This window comes from Aspergillus vadensis (genome assembly GCF_003184925.1).
Source record: "Aspergillus vadensis CBS 113365 unplaced genomic scaffold BO88scaffold_31, whole genome shotgun sequence".
Lineage (NCBI taxonomy): Eukaryota > Fungi > Ascomycota > Eurotiomycetes > Eurotiales > Aspergillaceae > Aspergillus > Aspergillus vadensis.
The window spans coordinates 306177-323488 of NW_020292069.1; the positions used below are offsets into that span (position 1 = coordinate 306177).

At 50.9% G+C, this 17312-nt stretch overlaps 7 protein-coding genes across 7 annotated transcripts; 3 read left to right on the forward strand and 4 right to left on the reverse strand.

Annotated features, from left to right (window-relative positions):
• Positions 1-1100: 1100 nt before the first annotated feature.
• Positions 1101-1408, reverse strand: BO88DRAFT_458206 (uncharacterized protein; the record flags this gene model as incomplete). Its single annotated transcript, XM_025711030.1, has 2 exons — positions 1101-1240; positions 1306-1408. The coding sequence occupies 2 exons, from the start codon at positions 1406-1408 to the stop codon at positions 1101-1103; spliced, it is 243 nt and encodes an 80-aa protein (XP_025558176.1).
• A 1779-nt stretch (positions 1409-3187) lies between these two features.
• BO88DRAFT_397597 (uncharacterized protein) lies at positions 3188-4027 on the forward strand (the record flags this gene model as incomplete). The annotated part of the gene is made up of 2 exons (XM_025705291.1): positions 3188-3463; positions 3527-4027. The coding sequence occupies 2 exons, from the start codon at positions 3188-3190 to the stop codon at positions 4025-4027; spliced, it is 777 nt and encodes a 258-aa protein (XP_025558177.1).
• A 581-nt stretch (positions 4028-4608) lies between these two features.
• On the reverse strand, positions 4609-5881 carry BO88DRAFT_491559 (TauD/TfdA dioxygenase family protein; the record flags this gene model as incomplete). The annotated part of the gene is made up of 3 exons (XM_025712870.1): positions 4609-4780; positions 4832-5373; positions 5438-5881. The coding sequence occupies 3 exons, from the start codon at positions 5879-5881 to the stop codon at positions 4609-4611; spliced, it is 1158 nt and encodes a 385-aa protein (XP_025558178.1).
• A 164-nt stretch (positions 5882-6045) lies between these two features.
• Positions 6046-10969, forward strand: BO88DRAFT_397603 (putative FAD dependent oxidoreductase; the record flags this gene model as incomplete). Its single annotated transcript, XM_025705292.1, has 17 exons — positions 6046-6669; positions 6727-6852; positions 6898-7171; positions 7223-7369; positions 7423-8208; positions 8764-8959; positions 9019-9076; positions 9128-9266; positions 9313-9391; positions 9437-9623; positions 9670-9900; positions 9954-9998; positions 10050-10153; positions 10221-10276; positions 10343-10458; positions 10537-10761; positions 10837-10969. Exons 1-17 carry the CDS (start codon positions 6539-6541, stop codon positions 10967-10969), a joined length of 3033 nt encoding a protein of 1010 aa, XP_025558179.1. The 5' UTR covers positions 6046-6538.
• Positions 10970-11479: 510 nt separating this feature from the next.
• BO88DRAFT_182155 (uncharacterized protein) lies at positions 11480-13112 on the forward strand. Its single transcript, XM_025701750.1, has one exon. It carries the CDS (start codon positions 11562-11564, stop codon positions 12837-12839), a length of 1278 nt encoding a protein of 425 aa, XP_025558180.1. The 5' UTR covers positions 11480-11561; the 3' UTR covers positions 12840-13112.
• BO88DRAFT_182158 (uncharacterized protein) lies at positions 12963-13538 on the reverse strand. Its single transcript, XM_025701751.1, has 2 exons — positions 13246-13538; positions 12963-13109 (listed from the first exon to the last, which is right to left on the reverse strand). The coding sequence occupies exons 1-2, from the start codon at positions 13447-13449 to the stop codon at positions 13086-13088; spliced, it is 228 nt and encodes a 75-aa protein (XP_025558181.1). The 5' UTR covers positions 13450-13538; the 3' UTR covers positions 12963-13085.
• A 1955-nt stretch (positions 13539-15493) lies between these two features.
• Positions 15494-16849, reverse strand: BO88DRAFT_419587 (uncharacterized protein; the record flags this gene model as incomplete). Its single annotated transcript, XM_025708400.1, has 8 exons — positions 15494-15627; positions 15661-15738; positions 15924-15977; positions 16018-16135; positions 16233-16286; positions 16332-16441; positions 16495-16792; positions 16829-16849. The coding sequence occupies 8 exons, from the start codon at positions 16847-16849 to the stop codon at positions 15494-15496; spliced, it is 867 nt and encodes a 288-aa protein (XP_025558182.1).
• Positions 16850-17312: the final 463 nt, after the last annotated feature.

Genomic DNA, 17312 nt, shown 5'->3' on the forward strand with positions numbered 1-17312 from the left:
CCACCGCTGCTTTTCCCATCCAATGATCGGGTGACCCAACCCCCCTCCTCCATGACTGACGGTGTTTGTTCTGTCCTCACGGATGTCATCCCTAGTTTTGAAGGTTACTAGTACGGATGGGTCGGAGGATGGCGACGAAAGGGAAACTTTAATAAATTGGTGGAAATCTGGGGTAAGTAGTTGTTGTGGCCCACTTTTGCCATGACGGGTACTTAGTAGTACTAGGTACCCGTGGAGTGTGAGGAGTGGGTGCTTAAGCTCTTGTGGGGGGAGTAGTAGTATATGGATATACTAAGAAGTTATTGTGGATAAGGGCTAGCTACTATGAAATCTGCGATGAGAGGACTCAACTTCACAAAGTAGGGGATGAGGATAGATGAATGTGATCAGACCACCACCGCAGACAGAATGTACTTCAGAGGTAGTACTGTGGTATGAGGACAGCCGCTGACGCAGCGTGGTGTGATCCAATGGGTTTGATGTAGATTACTTACTTTACTGTATTAATTGACTGACTGACTGACTGACTGACTACTACCCCTGTCGCGTGTGCTGCATTATTGTGCAGCTGGTATTAATACACGGCAGACAGACAGGCAGCCAGAGACACTCCAGTGAAAGAGAAGAAAGGATGATCACACGAGTGCCACCACCCCTGGCCAACAGGTAATAAACTAATGAAAAAGACACAACAGGGATTAGAAGTGTCTGCCCCTCACTATTGATGCATCAAGTTATTGTAATTGTTTCTCGTATTTATGATCATTTCTTGGTGCCGTTGGTGTTTGTATGTTTGTTAAATACATGATGAATATTGGTCCAATGCAACCCAAAACGCGTAAAACTCCCGTCATGTCATGATTCCATTCCCTCCTTGTTGCATATTCCATCCCGTGCCGTCCAAAGTACCTGACCCTAGAGGGTAACCCAAATAAAATCGAGAATAAAAAAATAATGAAATGATGTGAAATGAATGGTCGGTAATAATGAGGATGTAGATCGCTGTCTCTGACAAGTCCCCTCCTCTATTTCGTGGCTTTCAAAGCACCAATAGCGGTAACCAGACACGCTCGCTCACTCGCTCGCGGAGGAGGTGGACTTTATTTCAAGCGACGCATGTAGCGTAGCGTCAGATAGACCGCGCCCATCGTCGTGTAAGCGGCGCCCCCTGCAGCAATCCAGACCGGCTTGTGGACGCTAAACGAGGTTGAGATGAGCTGTGCCCTTCTCCTGCGCTTCTCTGAACGGGCTATTAGAATAGCTTTCTTCTTACCATACTCCTCCTGCTATGATGGAAAAACCTACCTGTAGTCAAGAATCTGTTTCTCAAAGTGGCCAGCTGCTGTCTAGAGTATGCACCGACAGACGAGCCCACAGATGAGAGACCTTGAATAGCAGGGGTCGACATCTTGTATAGTCGATATACTTGTAGTTTCTTTTGATAATGGAAGGGTAGTTACAGCAGAGACAATGAGAGAACGAGATTTCTTGATCCTGATATTGATGAGAACACAGGTGAGTTGGAAGGGTATTGCCCTCTATTGTCTGGCCGGGTGACACAAGGTTTATATGCTCTTCCTCGTAACCCGGATGCGGGGTAGTCACCAGATGAGAAGCTGCAATACAGTAACAGCTGGCTCGACCTCTCGTCATCCCTGTCTTTGTTGATCCGTGTCTCGTAGGTTACATTCTGGAGGGTGGTGATTGGAGGTCATCGTTGGGCCTGTCCGGTGTTGGCGCTCTCTCGCCCCTGGAACGGGCGTGAGCTATCACCAAGTACGGCATGCAATACCGACCAAGCGATCGAGTACTTCACAGGTACATCTGTCGCAGACTGGGCGCTTTTCGATGTGATAGGATGTTCTTCACATGGGCTGGGATGAGGGTGGCGTTGTCAGTAATTAGGGCCTCGCTGTAGCCCAAGCAGAAGTACCGTGAAGGACTGTGTTGTATCTCTACAGATCAGCCTATACCGAGTAGGCACATAGACAATTGCTGACTGGCACTAGGGAACAAAACTATAATCGTCTGATTGAGTTCAATATATGACACCGAGATTGGGATCTGTAGACACCGGTAGATTGACTTGCCGGTTTCATGAGAGGCGTTGAGTACCATGAACAGAGTCAGGCCGTAAGTTTGACCATGCCATGGCAGCAATGCTTGCATCTTGCCTACGGTAGGGTATGTTTCCCCGCGATAAATGCAGACATATTGACGAGCACCGCGCGTGCAGATGGCCTGATGCGAGAAGCTCACACTGTAGATTCTTTCCTCGTATGTAGATGTACAAAGCACACGGCGATCACTTGGGATGGGACATGTATGGCAACTGCGCCGGCGGAATTAACAGCATGCGAGTGGTGAATTTACTTCATTCCAGCTCCTTCCCCGCAACTGCAGAGCCATTGCACGCTGACGTCTTCACTTATGCAAGGATGGGATGAAAGTCTCATGTGTAATTCATGCCGCCACTTAACTGAAAGTTGCTTAGTAGAGAGCTCCAAGCTAGGTCTCCTAGGATTTATCGGAAAAGCGGCTGGAATTTGCTCCCAAGAAAAGCCTTATCCATGTGTCGATATTTCAAGGACCGCAAATTAGGGGTCCCTTGAAACTTGCAACTCGACAGAAGTGTATGTTTCTAGCATCCTTAGTGAATGACTTTCAATTGTCACAGATGGATTCTCAGTCCTCTCCTCTCACACAAATTCATAAGATGCTATCCATCTGTAATACTCATGATGCCTGCGACAGAAATGTATGGAAGTATCCATAGTGTGAAGGGCGACTAAACCACACTTCGCTAACGTAGATACTGTGAGTAAGCTTGCGCAACTGGAAACGACAAGGCAGGTCTTGAAGGAGAGTCTGAATAGTCTCATATTGATAGTTAGTAAAGCTATGCGCTCGAATACCAGTGGATTGGCTCCATGTGCACGATCTTTCCAATCTCTGCCAGCACTCCTCGGTTTAAATAAACGTTTTTCGGTAGTCCATTATGAATCCTGCATTGAGTACAGCTTTGTCTGTGAAAAAGATCAGCCAACGCTTATCAAACAACTCTAATGCTTGATGTTCGAATGTCAAATCCATCATATGCCAATGCCGAGATAAGATAGCATTCACGTGACCGCAGTCCGTTTCAAACAAAGTTTGGCCGACCGTCAAACCTCTCTTCTCGCACACCATGGCTGCCCCGCCAAATGTGAGAACTTACACCAAAATAACAGGCACCCCCGACTATGATGATCCGACCTTCTGGGATACGAAGTTTGCCACTGGTCGGGATGTCGGGGAGTGGCTGAATTCGGGAGAAATGCTCATCGATGCGGTAGTATCTCACCTGGAGAGCCGCTCGGCAACGAACCCAAGAGTGCTCCATCTGGGGCCAGGCATCTCGAAGCTGGGAGTTAAACTTTGCGATGAATTCATTAAGCGCAACTGGGCCGGAAATGGCATCGTGGTGCGTGCTTGACGTGATAGCGCATTGAGCCATTGGAACATTACTTACTCATCTTTGCGATAGAACGTGGACTTTTCCGCCGAAGCCGTTCGCCTTGGACAAGAGACAGAGAGCAAAAGGGATCCTTCACATGCGATGGGCTGGGTGCAAGCTAACTTGCGGTCCTGGGCTGATGTCTCTAGGTTAGCTCTTTCCTCGCCCTTCGACGTCATTCTCGACAAAAGCACAAGCGATGCGATTGCAACATCCACGTCCGTTACCTTCCCTTTAGCTTCCGACGCGTCGAGTACATGCCCGACGGTACAAGAGATCGTGGATAAACATGGAGCGATAGAGTTGTCTCCTGTGGAGCTATTGGGGCTACACCTCGCACCTCTGGTGCAGAAAGGGGCCCTCTGGGTCACTCTCTCCTACTCGACCATGCGCTTCGATAACCTCTCTCATATGGCCCAATACTGGACCGTCGTTTCCCGGACGCCTTTCAAAGCACTCCAAGGAGAGACTTCGTCATTTGCTTACGCGCCTGAGGTTTTCCACTGGATGTATATTCTCCAACGGAAGTGAGATTCACCCACACCATATGATTTGCGACTATAAATAGCCCAGATTACTGGATAGTGGCACATTAGCCACCGACAATGGAATCAGTTCCCTACCACACGGAGCCATCAATAACACCAGTGCGCGACCGAATGAAACTGGACGCGAAGGAGTGTTGGCATACACAGTAAGTCAGGTGTTCACCGCCGAGTTCCTTTATGTCACCTTTAGGCGATTCGTAGGAGACAAGTCCTTTGTAAATGCCGAAACATGGGACTTCCTTGGGCAACAGTGGCCCAATTATAGTAGCACTTTGCATAGTTCGCGAGCAACCCTTGGTGACGGCAACATATAGTATGTATTGCGCCCCGACTTATGGACCCCTAGAAAATAAGATGGCTTGAGCCTAAGCAGAGAAGAATACAACGAGGCTTAAAAAGCAATGGATGTAGCAGAGTGATTTTGACTTGTAGAGACTACGACTGGTAGTAAATGCTATCATGTGAGTCGGGGTCACGCGGTATATCACAAACGTAGCAAACAGTGTCGCGTTCAATTGCCCAAAGCCACACATTTGATCATAGTCGAAAGTTGCTGTTCCAATCTCAGTTTGCTCGTGCCAACTCTTCCTTTTCAGCACGATCAAGCAGTCCCAGAGCTTCCCTTCTAGTCGGAGCATTAGGATCAAAGTACGGCTTCTCCGCAAGCGCCGTGACTCTGGTACCATGTCTAGGCTCAGATCCTTCATAGTCCCAGCTGGCATTGTGGATGGTAATACTATCATACGTCAGAACCTTTCGAGAGCTCTTAAGATGCAAAGTGACTGACCGGTTATCCCATAGTGCGCTTGTCCCAGGGCTCCATTTGAAGCGAACCTGGATATCAATGTTCTTCTCATATACATCGCACAAATACCCCAAGATAACATCACTCTCCGCCTTGTCAAGACCAACAATGCGGTCGGTCATGGCTCGGTTCACCCATAGCGCTTTCCAACCTGTGGCAGGGTGAACGCGGACAAGGGGATGCTCACGCTCGACGTATTTCGGGCCTTCTTCTGGATGGGCGCGATCAAGATACGGGTGGCTGGATCGGTAGATGGCAGTTTTACCATCGATCATCTTACGAAACGCAGGCGACAGCTTCTCGTAGGCCGCGTAGCCACTGGCCCAGAGCGTATCTCCGCCAATGCTGGGGATGGTGTCGTTATGCAAATGTGTTACACCTGCAGGCTGACGTTCATGTACGAGATCAGTGTGCCAACGTGAGGCTCCTCCAGGGCGACGGAAGTTAGCAGGAGTCTCCGTTGCCTGCAGAGCTGGCCAGATAACTGTCACTCCGGCGACGCCAGGTACTTGGGGAACTTGTGGCTGTACAAAGACGCGACTCAGTCAGTCCACTAGATACTGACATGGAGAGGCATAATGGGCTTACATGGACCTCGATCTCGCCAAACCATTCGCCAAGCTCTTTCTGCTGCTGGGGAGAGATATCCTGGTCCCTGAAGAAGACAACGCTCCGTTCAGCGATCAACAAGCCCAGCTCATCCTTCTGCTGGTCCGTCAGGTCTTTCAACTGTAGTCCCACAATCTCCGTGCCAATGTGTCGGGTCAGATGGATGACTTCTTTGGCTGCAGACAAGAGTGCCTTCTTTTCTGGGTCCGCGCGGGTGCCTGGGTCCACATGGGCCCGGTCATGATCGCGGATCTTGTAGACGTCGTCTAGGTACAAAGGACGAGACGGCCTGTAAGGGTATCCCTCGGACAGGTCGATACCTGCCTTCTCGAGGCGCTTTCGTGATGCTGGTGGAAGCGGAAGCGTTTGCTTCAAAGGTTCCGCAACATCAACTATTCTGGGGTCAATAGGAGCAGGAGCCATGATGATCCAGTTGAACTATGAATTCTGACTATAATGTCTGTCTTTTCCGGTTCTACAGCGCTCAAGCATGATATTTCTATGCAGAGCTTATTGCATACCAAGATCACTTCCCCTCATCATCATTGTCGTGGTACGGGATCCGATCACATCATCACCACCCATCATTGCGCCTTCTGCATCCCACCACCAAGGAATTGGCAGTTTGAACGGCTGTCGCGGCATCTCTCGCCTGTACCCCTCTTTTCTACTGAGTATGCTCTTGTTGATGACTTCTTATCTCCGCTTATCCCAGTGGACAAGCCTGGCCATCCATTAACGGGGTCTCCGGAGAGCATCATTCAGGGATGCGATGGCCTCATCCCCTCTTCATAATTATTGATAAGCAACAGACGTACCACACGCTGCTGCAGGTTCCTCCTGGCTTGGAACTAGGTTATCGCTAGTAGCTCGGTTCGAGCTGTCTCAGATATGACAGGCTGTGGCCAGCCCTCGACTGGTAGCGTTGCTATTACACCACACTTGACTAACATAACGATATCGTCTGGCTCCATATTCCTTCGCAATTCATTAGGAACATATCAGACGGCTCGATCTCACTAGATGTCTCTTATGCCATACCATTGTGTTGTGAGTGGGACAGTATAACCAACAACCACCATGACTCGTGAAATCCAGCAAGTGGCCGTGATCGGTGCTGGCATTAGCGGTGTCGTCTCCGCGGCCCACCTTCTTGCGCACGGGATCGACGTCACTGTCTTTGAACGGAACCATGCAGCAGGTGGCGTTTGGTAATCCCTCCTCGTTCAGTGGTGTGTCGAGCAACCGGGATCTAACGACTCCATCAGGCTTCACGATGAAAGAAAACCATTGGAACCGAATTACCCCGCCATGAAGCCATCTATCTCGGAGAGACATCGAGACGAGGACCGCAGACATGCTGATGCATTGTCATTGGAGCACGCTCCACCAGGGTGCGTATCTTGATCTGCTTCCCGTACGATCGCTTACACTATCAGGCCATGCTATGATGGACTCAAGAACAATGTGGCCACATCGCTGATGCGGGTTAAACTCAATGCCTGGCCAGAAGGAACGCCAGAGTTTGTCAGCCATACGGTGATGAAGGAGTACATCCAGGACACATCGAAGAAGGCTGGTGCCGAAAGCGTTACATTATACGGCGCTCGGGTGACCAGGCTGCGCAAGGTTGATCGCAAGTGGGACGTTACGTGGTCGACATTGAAGGAAACCACGCAATCGGGAACGTTGGAGGAACAGGAGGAGACTGCTGTAAGTTATACCATTCCAGGAGGAAGAAAATACTAAGTCTTTCATTAATAGAAATTCGACGCGGTAATAGTCGCTTCCGGCCACTATCATGCGCCTCGCGTTCCAGATACCCCTGGGTTGTCCAAGGCGAAAGCACAGTGGCCGTCGCGCATAACTCACTCGAAGGGGTACAGAAACCCGAACCCTTACGCGGGCAAGGTACGACATTACGCTCAATTTCTAGGATAATAATAACCAATAACCATGTTAAGAACGTCTTGCTTATTGGAGGCGGGGTGTCCTCAACGGATCTCGCTCGAGAAATCGGTCCGTTGGCCAAAAAAGTCTACCAAAGCACAAGGAACGGTGAATTCGATATCTCATCCAGTGTGCTTCCGGAGAATGGTACGAGAGTGAGCGAGATAGAACGATTCGAAATCGAGGCGAAGACTGCTGCAGATGACGAGCCTTTGCCGATCAAGGTACACCTGAAGTCAGGACAGACGCTTTGCGGAATCGATGCGATCATCATCTGTACCGGATACCATATCACGTTGCCTTTTCTGTCGGAATATCACGACGATGCGACACCAGCGGAGAAAGCGAGTGATACAGTCTTAGTGACTGACGGGACGCAGGTGCATAACCTACACAAAGACATCTTCTACATCCCAGATCCAACCCTGGCATTCGTGGGAGTCCCTTACTACACAGCGACGTTTACGCTGTTCGAATTCCAAGCGATAGCTGTAGCAAACGTTTTCGCTGGAATTGCAGAGCTACCAGCGGAGAGCGAAATGAAAGACGAATACGCCCGTAGAGTCAAGGAGAAGGGCAGTGGCAAGCGCTTCCACTCGTTGAAGGACATTGAAGAATACTACGTGATTGACCTACTGGAGTGGATCAACGAATACAGAGCCAAGTATGGTCTCACTGCGATCGAAGCACATTCTGACAATTGGCATCTGGCGAAAGCCGCGCAGAGAGAGAGAACCAATATGCTGCTGGGACTTGGCCGGAGACGAGACAGCGGCATCGGCGAGCTTCCGGTGTTGGAGGTATGCAGCTAGACAAATTATAGAATAGTTTGCATTTCAGTGTAGATGGCACAATTAGACGCAGGCATTGCCACTACCTTAGAACACCAAATACAAGCTTATCAGGCGAGATCGGCATTTCCATTAAGGCTGTAGACATTTTAACCGGCCGGCATCGCACGCCTATGCATAGGGCACATCATCCGAGATCTGGATGACGAGCTCCGGAGGATGGATGAGCAACCACTCATCCTTCGCGGACCTGACATGCTTTACCATCCCCGCACATCGGCAGACACGCTCGTTATCTTTCTTCCTCATCATTACATCTGACAGGATAAACCCCCGCAGATATTGCGTGAATGTGGTGGATGATGATGCATTGGTCTGTGCGGTCCTGCGCCCATCAGATATGGCATCCAGATCATCACATCAATCCTTGCTATCAAGCTTAAAACAGGGATAAATATGTGCGATTATCATGTGAAACATCATGCAGTACAGCGGGCTGTCCAAAAAAACTTACTGTACTCTCTGTGCTCCCCCCGCCTCCTCCGCCGGTCATCGTGAACCCAGATTAAGACCGGAATAATCATGGCACCATCGCCAGCTACAGTTGAAGAAAGGGCCGTTGGCACATCAAGTGGCATTGTCCAAGCAAAGCCCAAGCGAAGATGGGTTAGCTACATCTGGGATACTTTCGACAAGTCTCCCGAGGAGCGCAGACTGCTCTTTAAGCTGGATTCAGCTATCTTGACATTTGCGTCGCTTGGTAGGTGGCATCCATTAATTTCAACTAGTCGGAAGGACTTTTCTAATATCGTGGAAAAGGATATTTTATCAAGTATCTCGACCAAATCAATATCAACAATGCCTTCGTTTCCGGAATGTTCGTCACACCACTCAACCTCATGGCCAACCCCCATTGACAAAGCCATAGGAAGGAAGACCTCGGTCTATACGGCAACCAGCTCAACTACATGCAAGCATGCTGGACAGTGGGCTATGTGATTGGTGAAATCCCAAGTAACATGCTTCTAACACGCATACGGCCTAGATATTGGATTCCGGCGATGGAGGTATGGTTGTCCATATACTTAAGGGAACTATGCTGACAATGTCTAGTTGCTATGGACCGTACTTACATTTGCCTTATCGCGGAGTACCAATGCGACGCATTTTTATGTTTTGCGCTTCTTCATCGGTATGACATATCCCTCCTTGGCCTATCTCTGACTAACGCAATCAGGCCTTGCCGAGAGTAGTTTTTACCCCGGAATGCAGTACATCATCGGATCATGGTATCGCAAAGACGAGCCCGCAAAGCGATCATGTATCTTCCACACCAGCAGTGGAATTGCGAGTATGTTCTCGGGGTACCTGATGGACGCGGTGTACCATCTCGGCGGACGGGGAGGGTTAAAGGGCTGGCAATGGTATGTTCAATTCGCTCTGACTACGCTCAATCAACTAACAAGACAGGCTCTTCTTGATCGACGGAATAATCTCAATCCCAGTAGCCATCAGCGGCTTCTTCATCTTGCCGGATGTCCCCGAAATCTCAAGTCCGTTTTATCTGAGCGAACAAGAAGTCAAGCTAGCGCAGAAAAGGATGCAATTCGAAGGGCGGAAAGACAGAGAACCGTACACGAAATCAAAACTGAAAAAGATCTTTTCGTCCTGGCACATCTACTTGCTTACAATCGTATACATGTGCGTTGGCAGCCCCCGCCCTCAATGAATATGACAAGCTGATAGTAGCCTAGCACATTCAACAACGGAGCAGCAGGCAGTCAGCCCGTCTTTCAACAGTACGTTACTTCCTCAAGCTCCCTGGACTATGACTAAAGCTATCTTCGCAGATATCTCAAAGACTCCACCAACCCCGTATACTCCGTCGGCCAAATCAATGCCTACCCGACCACCACAAACGCAGTGCAGGTCGTCACGACCCTCATCTACGCATGTACGCACCATCCCTTCCCCCCCTTGACACAACCCATCCCAAGCACCGCTTACAAGAATATAATCAGGGACATCCGACACAATCCTCCAAGGCCGACGCTGGCCCTGCATAATCATCGGAGCTGTACGCCCCCTCCACCACCACCTCCCCTACCACACATCCCATGCACCACTAACACCCCAAACCCAGTGCATAAACATAATCTGCTACGTCTCCCTAGCAGTCTGGAACATCCCCACAGGCTGGAAATGGACCTGCTACATTCTCTCCGGCGCAGGCTACGGCCTGAGCGGACTATGCATGGCGTACGCTACACCCATTCCATCCCATCCCATCCCTATCCCCCATATAATCCCCCACTAACCCGACTAAATAATGTAAAGATGGGCCCACGAAATCTGCACAGACGACAACGAAGAGCGCGCGCTCGTCGTCGGCAGCATGAACGAAATGGCGTACGTGTTCCAAGCCTGGTTACCGCTGGTGGTGTGGCAGCAGGTAGATGCCCCACAGTACCGGAAGGGGTTTATTACAGTGACGATTATGTCTGTGATCTTGATTATTTCGACGGTGGTGACGTGGAGGTTGCAGATTTGGGAGGGGAAGAGGTACATTTATCTTCATTTTTTTTTTCTGGGGAGTGGTGTGTGGTTGGATGGTTTGCTAATGGGTGGTTTTTGTAGGAGGCTGAAAGTGGTTCAGGCTGAGGGGGTGGTAGATGGTGATGGGAGAAGTGAGAGTGAGGGGGATGATTCTAGTCGTGATGATGGGCGTGTGGAAGGGGTAGGAGATAGGGGGCAAGTGCGAAAGGTTTAGGAGTCTTTCACTTCAGTTAAGTAGTATTGAAGTTGGGGGTTGCTACTGGTAGTACTACTACTAAGGAGTACTATATATATCTCGTGATAGAGGTAGGATACGTGAGGTCTAGAACTGTGTTGCGAGGTTCAGTCAACACAGTCTTACTATCTACTAAACTTTAAAAAGCAAATTGAATTGGATTTTTATTGATTAGTATATCCAGCCTTCTTTAGCTCCTGATTGTTGATGGCTAAGATATTTTTTATTCCTACGGAGTGTCTTCTGGTATACTATCTGGTACGAATGATTGTGTCATTGCCCGTGTTGCCACAATCGTGAACTCTATTACAGCGAATGTAAAATAGTTCAGTGGGTCTAATACACATGGAAATATTTCTAAAGTCTCTTGGGAGAGAAGAAAAGAACTAGAGGAAGCGAGATTGATAGCGCTACGTTACTACGGACTATACATTCAGAGAACATTTCAGCCAAATTCTATCTTCTACCAGATCTGGTCAAACGAATGACTGGTTATTGAGGAATTAATATACACAAACGTCCAATCCATCACACCTTCATCCAAAGTTATTGTCCGGTCCACACCATCACCATGGCATTGTCGATGTCCTCGGTGGAATTAATGCATCAGCGTCAGATGATTCGAAGGTGCGGATTGTCGATCAAAGCCCAAGTATTGCGCATGGACTTAGTAAGAGGCACCCGAGGGAGCGGCGGCGGGAGCACCCGAGGCAGCGGGAGCACCACCAGCAGCTCCAGAAGGAGAGGGGCCGTTACCACCAGCGACGCCGGAAGGAGCAGCGCCGGAAGGAGAGGGGCCATTGCCGCCAGCAATGCCAGAGGGAGCAGCACCGTTACCACCGAAAGAGCCGGAAGGGGAGGGACCGTTGCCACCAGCGACGCCAGAGGGAGCAGCACCGCCGAAAGAGCCGGAAGGAGAGGGGCCGTTACCGCCAGCAACACCGGAGGGAGCAGCGCCACCGTTGCCACCGAAAGAGCTGGAGCCGGAGCCCTGCTCAGAGGGGGAGCCCTGCTCGAAAGAGCCCTGAGATCCCTCGGAGTCAAATCCCTGGGAGTCGGATCCCTGAGACTGGGAGCGCTCAGACTGGGAGCCCTGAGACTGAGAGTCCTGGGACTGGCCCTGGGACTGGGAGTCCTGGCCGCCGAAGCCGCTCTGGCCCTGCTGGCCCTGCTGGCCACCGAAGGAGCCAGAAGGAGAAGGACCGTTGCCTCCAGCAACACCGGAGGGAGCGGCACCACCGAAAGAGCCGGAAGGAGAGGGGCCGTTACCACCAGCAACGCCGGAGGGAGCAGCACCGTTGCCGCCGAAAGAGCCAGACTGGCCGGCCTGGCCACCGAAGGAGCCAGAAGGAGAGGGGCCGTTGCCACCAGCGGCGCCAGAGGGAGCAGCACCACCGAAAGAGCCGGAAGGAGCAGCGCCGTTGCCGCCAGCAACACCGGAGGGAGCGACACCACCGAAGTCACCTCCAGCAGCAGCGGAACCGGTCGGGGCAGGGACGTTAGAGGCGGAAGCGGGGATTTCGAGCTGGCGTCTCTTGTGGCCGCGAGGAGCTCCGGAAGGAGCGGGGGCAGCGGAGCCAGTGGGAGGAGGTTGAGGAGCATCGCCCAGGCTCACGGTGGGAGCCTGGCCCTGTCCTCCGAAGCCTTGGCCCTGACCCTGAGGAGCACCCGAGGGAAGGGGAAGGGGGGAACCCGAGGGAGCAGCACCCTGGAAGGAGGGAGCTCCGCTGGCCTGAATACCATTGGGAGCAGAGTCTTGCTGGGCGCCCATGGCCGGCAGGGCGGCAGCGTAACCGATAAGACCAGCGAAAGCAATTCCGGTGAACTTCATCTTGAAAGGATAGAGTGATGGATTTGTAGTAGTGAGTGAGAAAAAAAGAAGGCGAAATGAAGGTACGAAGCACAGCTTCTTAAGGAATGGTAGTTGAGATCAAAGGAAAGAGAATTTGAGCTGAATGAAGGATGATTCTAGTTGGGAAAAGGGACGCTTTTATACGGCACTCTCGAAGCGCTGAGCCGCTAAGACCCAGCGATGACCACCTCCATCCATTGCTGCGATGCGTGCGAGGAACCAAGCATTCGTCATGCACTGTTGTCACCGAGCTCGGCCCGCCTGAATCTGAGACGTCGACTGTCAGCAATAGATCAGGTTATGCTGGAGATGCAAGAACCGCATAGATCGCCAGACCTGGCGCTTGTGGGGGTGGGAGAGTGGCTCAGGGGCAGGGCTGATGTAAAATAGGGTTTGAACGTACCTGCTGGGCTTCTGTGGGTCGGTTAAGCATGAAGCCGGTAGTTGGATCCGTGAGAGGTGAGGATGTAGTAGAAGATGCTATTGATGGAGAGGAAGAAAGGGCAAGAGAGAAGTCACTCTGGCTGGCTGGAGCTGTGGCGGCGGCCCCACGTGCGCGGCTCGCCCTGAAGGCCGTCACGGGCCAGCCGACCCCCCAGCGTTTCATCTCTTCATCGCCTATTCACAATGGCTGACTCGTCCTCTCCTCTCTCCCTCCTTGGCCCCTCTGCCGCTTGGAGGTGGCTTGATCCTGGCTGCGGCGGTTGATCTATTTGCGGTTCCGTTATGATTCCCATGGTACTGCTTTATCTGGTTGCCTTTCTCCGCATCATACACCCACCATACTCAGTCCACACATACGGAAAGCCTCAAAAAGTGCCTCAGATCGTCGGTGGATGAATGCGACTGGTTGTTAGTCTCAGTCCAATGACAACCAACATGCAACGGAGCTGACGTCCTCGATCAAGTTGTTTCCTGCCGCTGTGGCTGTTCCAAGTTAGTGGGTCAGTCCAGTCTCGACTCTCGACACTGACAGTCGACAGGTCCTAGTGCTAACTAAGCGGAAAGCTAGTTAGCTTTGGTGTGTTCTTGGGGGCCCAACGATGGCGGGTCCTTGACTCTACGTTATTTGGGTGGGTCCATCTCGAAGAACAGCAGCTGTGGTCAGTGTCTATGTGCAGCAGCATCCTCTTCCGCTTACAGATCATCGTGAAAGCTATGATCACAACGATGTGATAATCACTGTGGGGGATAGTCATACCAATACCCTCACTTCCTATCCATCAAAAAAAAGGCCGTTGTAATGAGGTCCTACATAATACCCCTCGCTGAGAAAATTGTATTTGAACTCGGAACAGAGCTTTCCCCTTCAAAGTTGGGGGAGCCCACGATGTGGACCCATGGAATAGGGAAAGTAACAGCGATGGGACCCTGAGGGACCCTAGAGTCTCCAGAGAAGACTTTCACCCTTCTCTGGCATCTGTCCATGCCGGAAGTTTGTTAGGCTATCCTTGGTTTCCTGCATGGCAGGGTTGGACGTGATGGGATGGTCCAAGATGACGACAAATGGGGTCTGGACCAGTCGTCACCCTTTCCTAGCGAGCTACTATGAATGAAACGGACGGCTGTCTGGTTGTGGCATCTGTTCGTTTCAAGCCTTGGATTTGATAGCGCGTTGGAGCAGCTGGCGTGGCCCTATGCAGATCCCATGGGCTGCGTAAGCTGATTGGCCACCCGTCTGCACGGCCCATTTATCCGATCGGGATGTTTCACTTTATCTTCGCAACCCTCACAGTCGCCTCCTCACTGGCGGTCCACCCACTCCTACGTCGCTACCGGTTTCCATGCGATCGGCAGGCTTGACGAAATCAGATAACTGACTCTTGACTCTCAATATTGGGCCTTACCAGTATGGCTCCCACTGTTGCAGTGGACTGCTGCTCATTGACCTCCGGGGCAAAGGATTGGGAGCGAGTCGGCGTCCCGCAGCGGCCTCGCGGACTCCCCATGATTGCGAGTCAAAGGGGCCAAAATAGAAAGGATGCGATACGATCGCAATGGGTATAACCCAGGAATTCAAGTTGATTTCATTAGGTTTAGAAACCTATCCACGCCTATAGTGTCTCTATTTCTGTCAACCTCGAGACCCTAGGTGCGGGCCCTTTTCCAATTTCCACCCTTCAACTGTTTCGTGTCGGATCCGGCTTTTCCGGGCTTCTCCTTTTCCTGTCAATTGGTCCGTGCATCTGTCAATAGGAAGCGCCATCCTCGCAAGAAGGCTGGTGAATGGCGTCCCTCAGCAGCACAATCGATCATACCAGATTCTAATACGGCTTGGTCTGCCAGATGACGCGGCCGCCACAGTAACCGCCCCTGGGGCTAAATCCCGCATGCAGCGAAACTTGAACCATGACACACACCGACGGATATTCTCTTTACCTATCAAAAACATCTAGGAGTCGCTCTGTATAGGCTCCCCGCTCTCTTCCACTGACATAGTATGCAATAGGGTACTTTTTTTTTGTTTTGCCAGCTCTTTGCCAGGGAGTCAAAAAGCAAAGGAGACCAGAGGACTGGAACAATTCATGTATGTGATAGCCCTGCATATGTGTCGCAACGTGCAGGTGTGCCGGGATTCGGTCCTCATAGGCCACTTTTACCGCGACGGAAATTTCATCATCAAGGCCGGGAATTGCTTTCCGTCGTCCATTCTACGAGGGTTTCTTGGCAGTAGGGTCCAGGTTGTGCGCCAACCGAAAGCAATATGTCCCTGGAAGGAGCCAGGGTCCATCGCAGACGCGTAAGTCTAATTGCTTGTAGTCTTGCAATTCTTGCCCTTTCATTCCTGCACTCTGTGTGTTCATACACCCAAACGTACCAAACAGCACATATTTGTCTATCTCCTGGTCCTGTCGACTCGCGTTGCTGCATGGGCAATTGCTAGGGTGAGATTCACCTATGATGAAGTCAAGAAAATTGGTCTCTCCGTGCCATTTCTTCGCCTTAGAGCCGCATCATTCCTTTAGGACTACTTCGTGCTTGACACGGCTCTCATTTCATCTACAACGTCAGATTGTAGCACCATACATATCTGTTGCATGGGCTTGAGGCACGCTATCTTACTGGGAGCCCGACACTGACCTGCAGCGAGGGCCAGTCTTCGAAGGTGGCTTAGGCTGGAGAGTACAGGGAAGGCTTTTGATGGTAAGTGAGCAATCAACTGGATCCAACTCACCATCACAACCACTTGCGTAGTATCTATTTCCTTCAACGGGCTTATCTGATGTATTGTAAAATTCAGATAGGTTGTGATGCCCCAGATCCGTATCCCTGACAGTCGAATTAGATCTGCTCTGACCCAGTTGGTTCATACTCAGCATGCCACACACACAAGTGAGATTGCAGGAGACCACGGTGGCATTTTGCGCTCCAACTCCAACTTCCACTTACGATACCGACTGGGAATTGTGTTGCACACAAAAATGAACTGCTGACAAGCCTATACTTTCCGTGTGTTTGGTAAACACATCAGCGGCTCGGAAAAACTACCTGAATCATGGGTTTTACTGTGATGGTAGGCCCAAGTCCCAGCTTGTCGACCGGTATCAATCTCGGCTCACTATCACCAGGAACAACACGTACGTTGCTATTAGGGAGATCTAGACGTGGTATTTGATTGACGGAAAACGAGCCCTTTGAGGAGAGGTAGGACCCCGATGCGAAGAATAGTCTAGGCCAACACCCGGGTCTAGATTGCGGAGAAGGCCCTTCTTCCTTGTTATGAGCAGCATGTACTCCTCGATCCAACAATAAACAGGGTATGAATAGGCAGTGGTGAGTGTAGAGATGACATAAGAGATGGTGTGGCTGTTGAAGCGGGAAGTCCTGGGGCTGGCAGTCACATCATTGGCGGGCTCAGTTTCCCACCACTCTCTTTCTAAGTCGGGTTGCTTTCTAATGCCAGGGTCTAGGAAAGTCTCATGCTGATAGCCGAGACCTTCGCGGGAAGCCTAATAGAATATCTTCACCAACCCCCACTCACTCACTCGGTGCGAACCTGGATACATTGGTTCACGACAGCAGTGCATCATGAGTGTGGAAAGGTGATGTTACCTTTCAGGCAGTCTAGATTACCCCAGAGAGGGCTCCGGAGAATCCCACCAACCCCTGAACAGCTTATCCGAAGCACTCGTGCTGTAGTCTGCTGCTTCATATAGGCAGCGGCGATTATTACAGGCAATAATTCACGGTGTCATCTTTGAGGTATTGGACTCACTACGCAGCAAGGGCGGACAGAGGAGAAGTGTGAACATGAAAACGGAAAGATTCCACTAACGCCGACTAGGAGGTTATTACTCTTGCCATCGTCCGTCATCAGAGCCACAAGCACCAGTAGTTCACACTGAGTCATGATACTGTATTGCCAGAGCGCGTGTAGAGAATGCGTAGGGAGCGCGCATTCACTATTAAACCCCCATGTATCTCGCTTAGCATGCCTACTGGCTCGCTAAGTGTTGGATTCATCTCGCG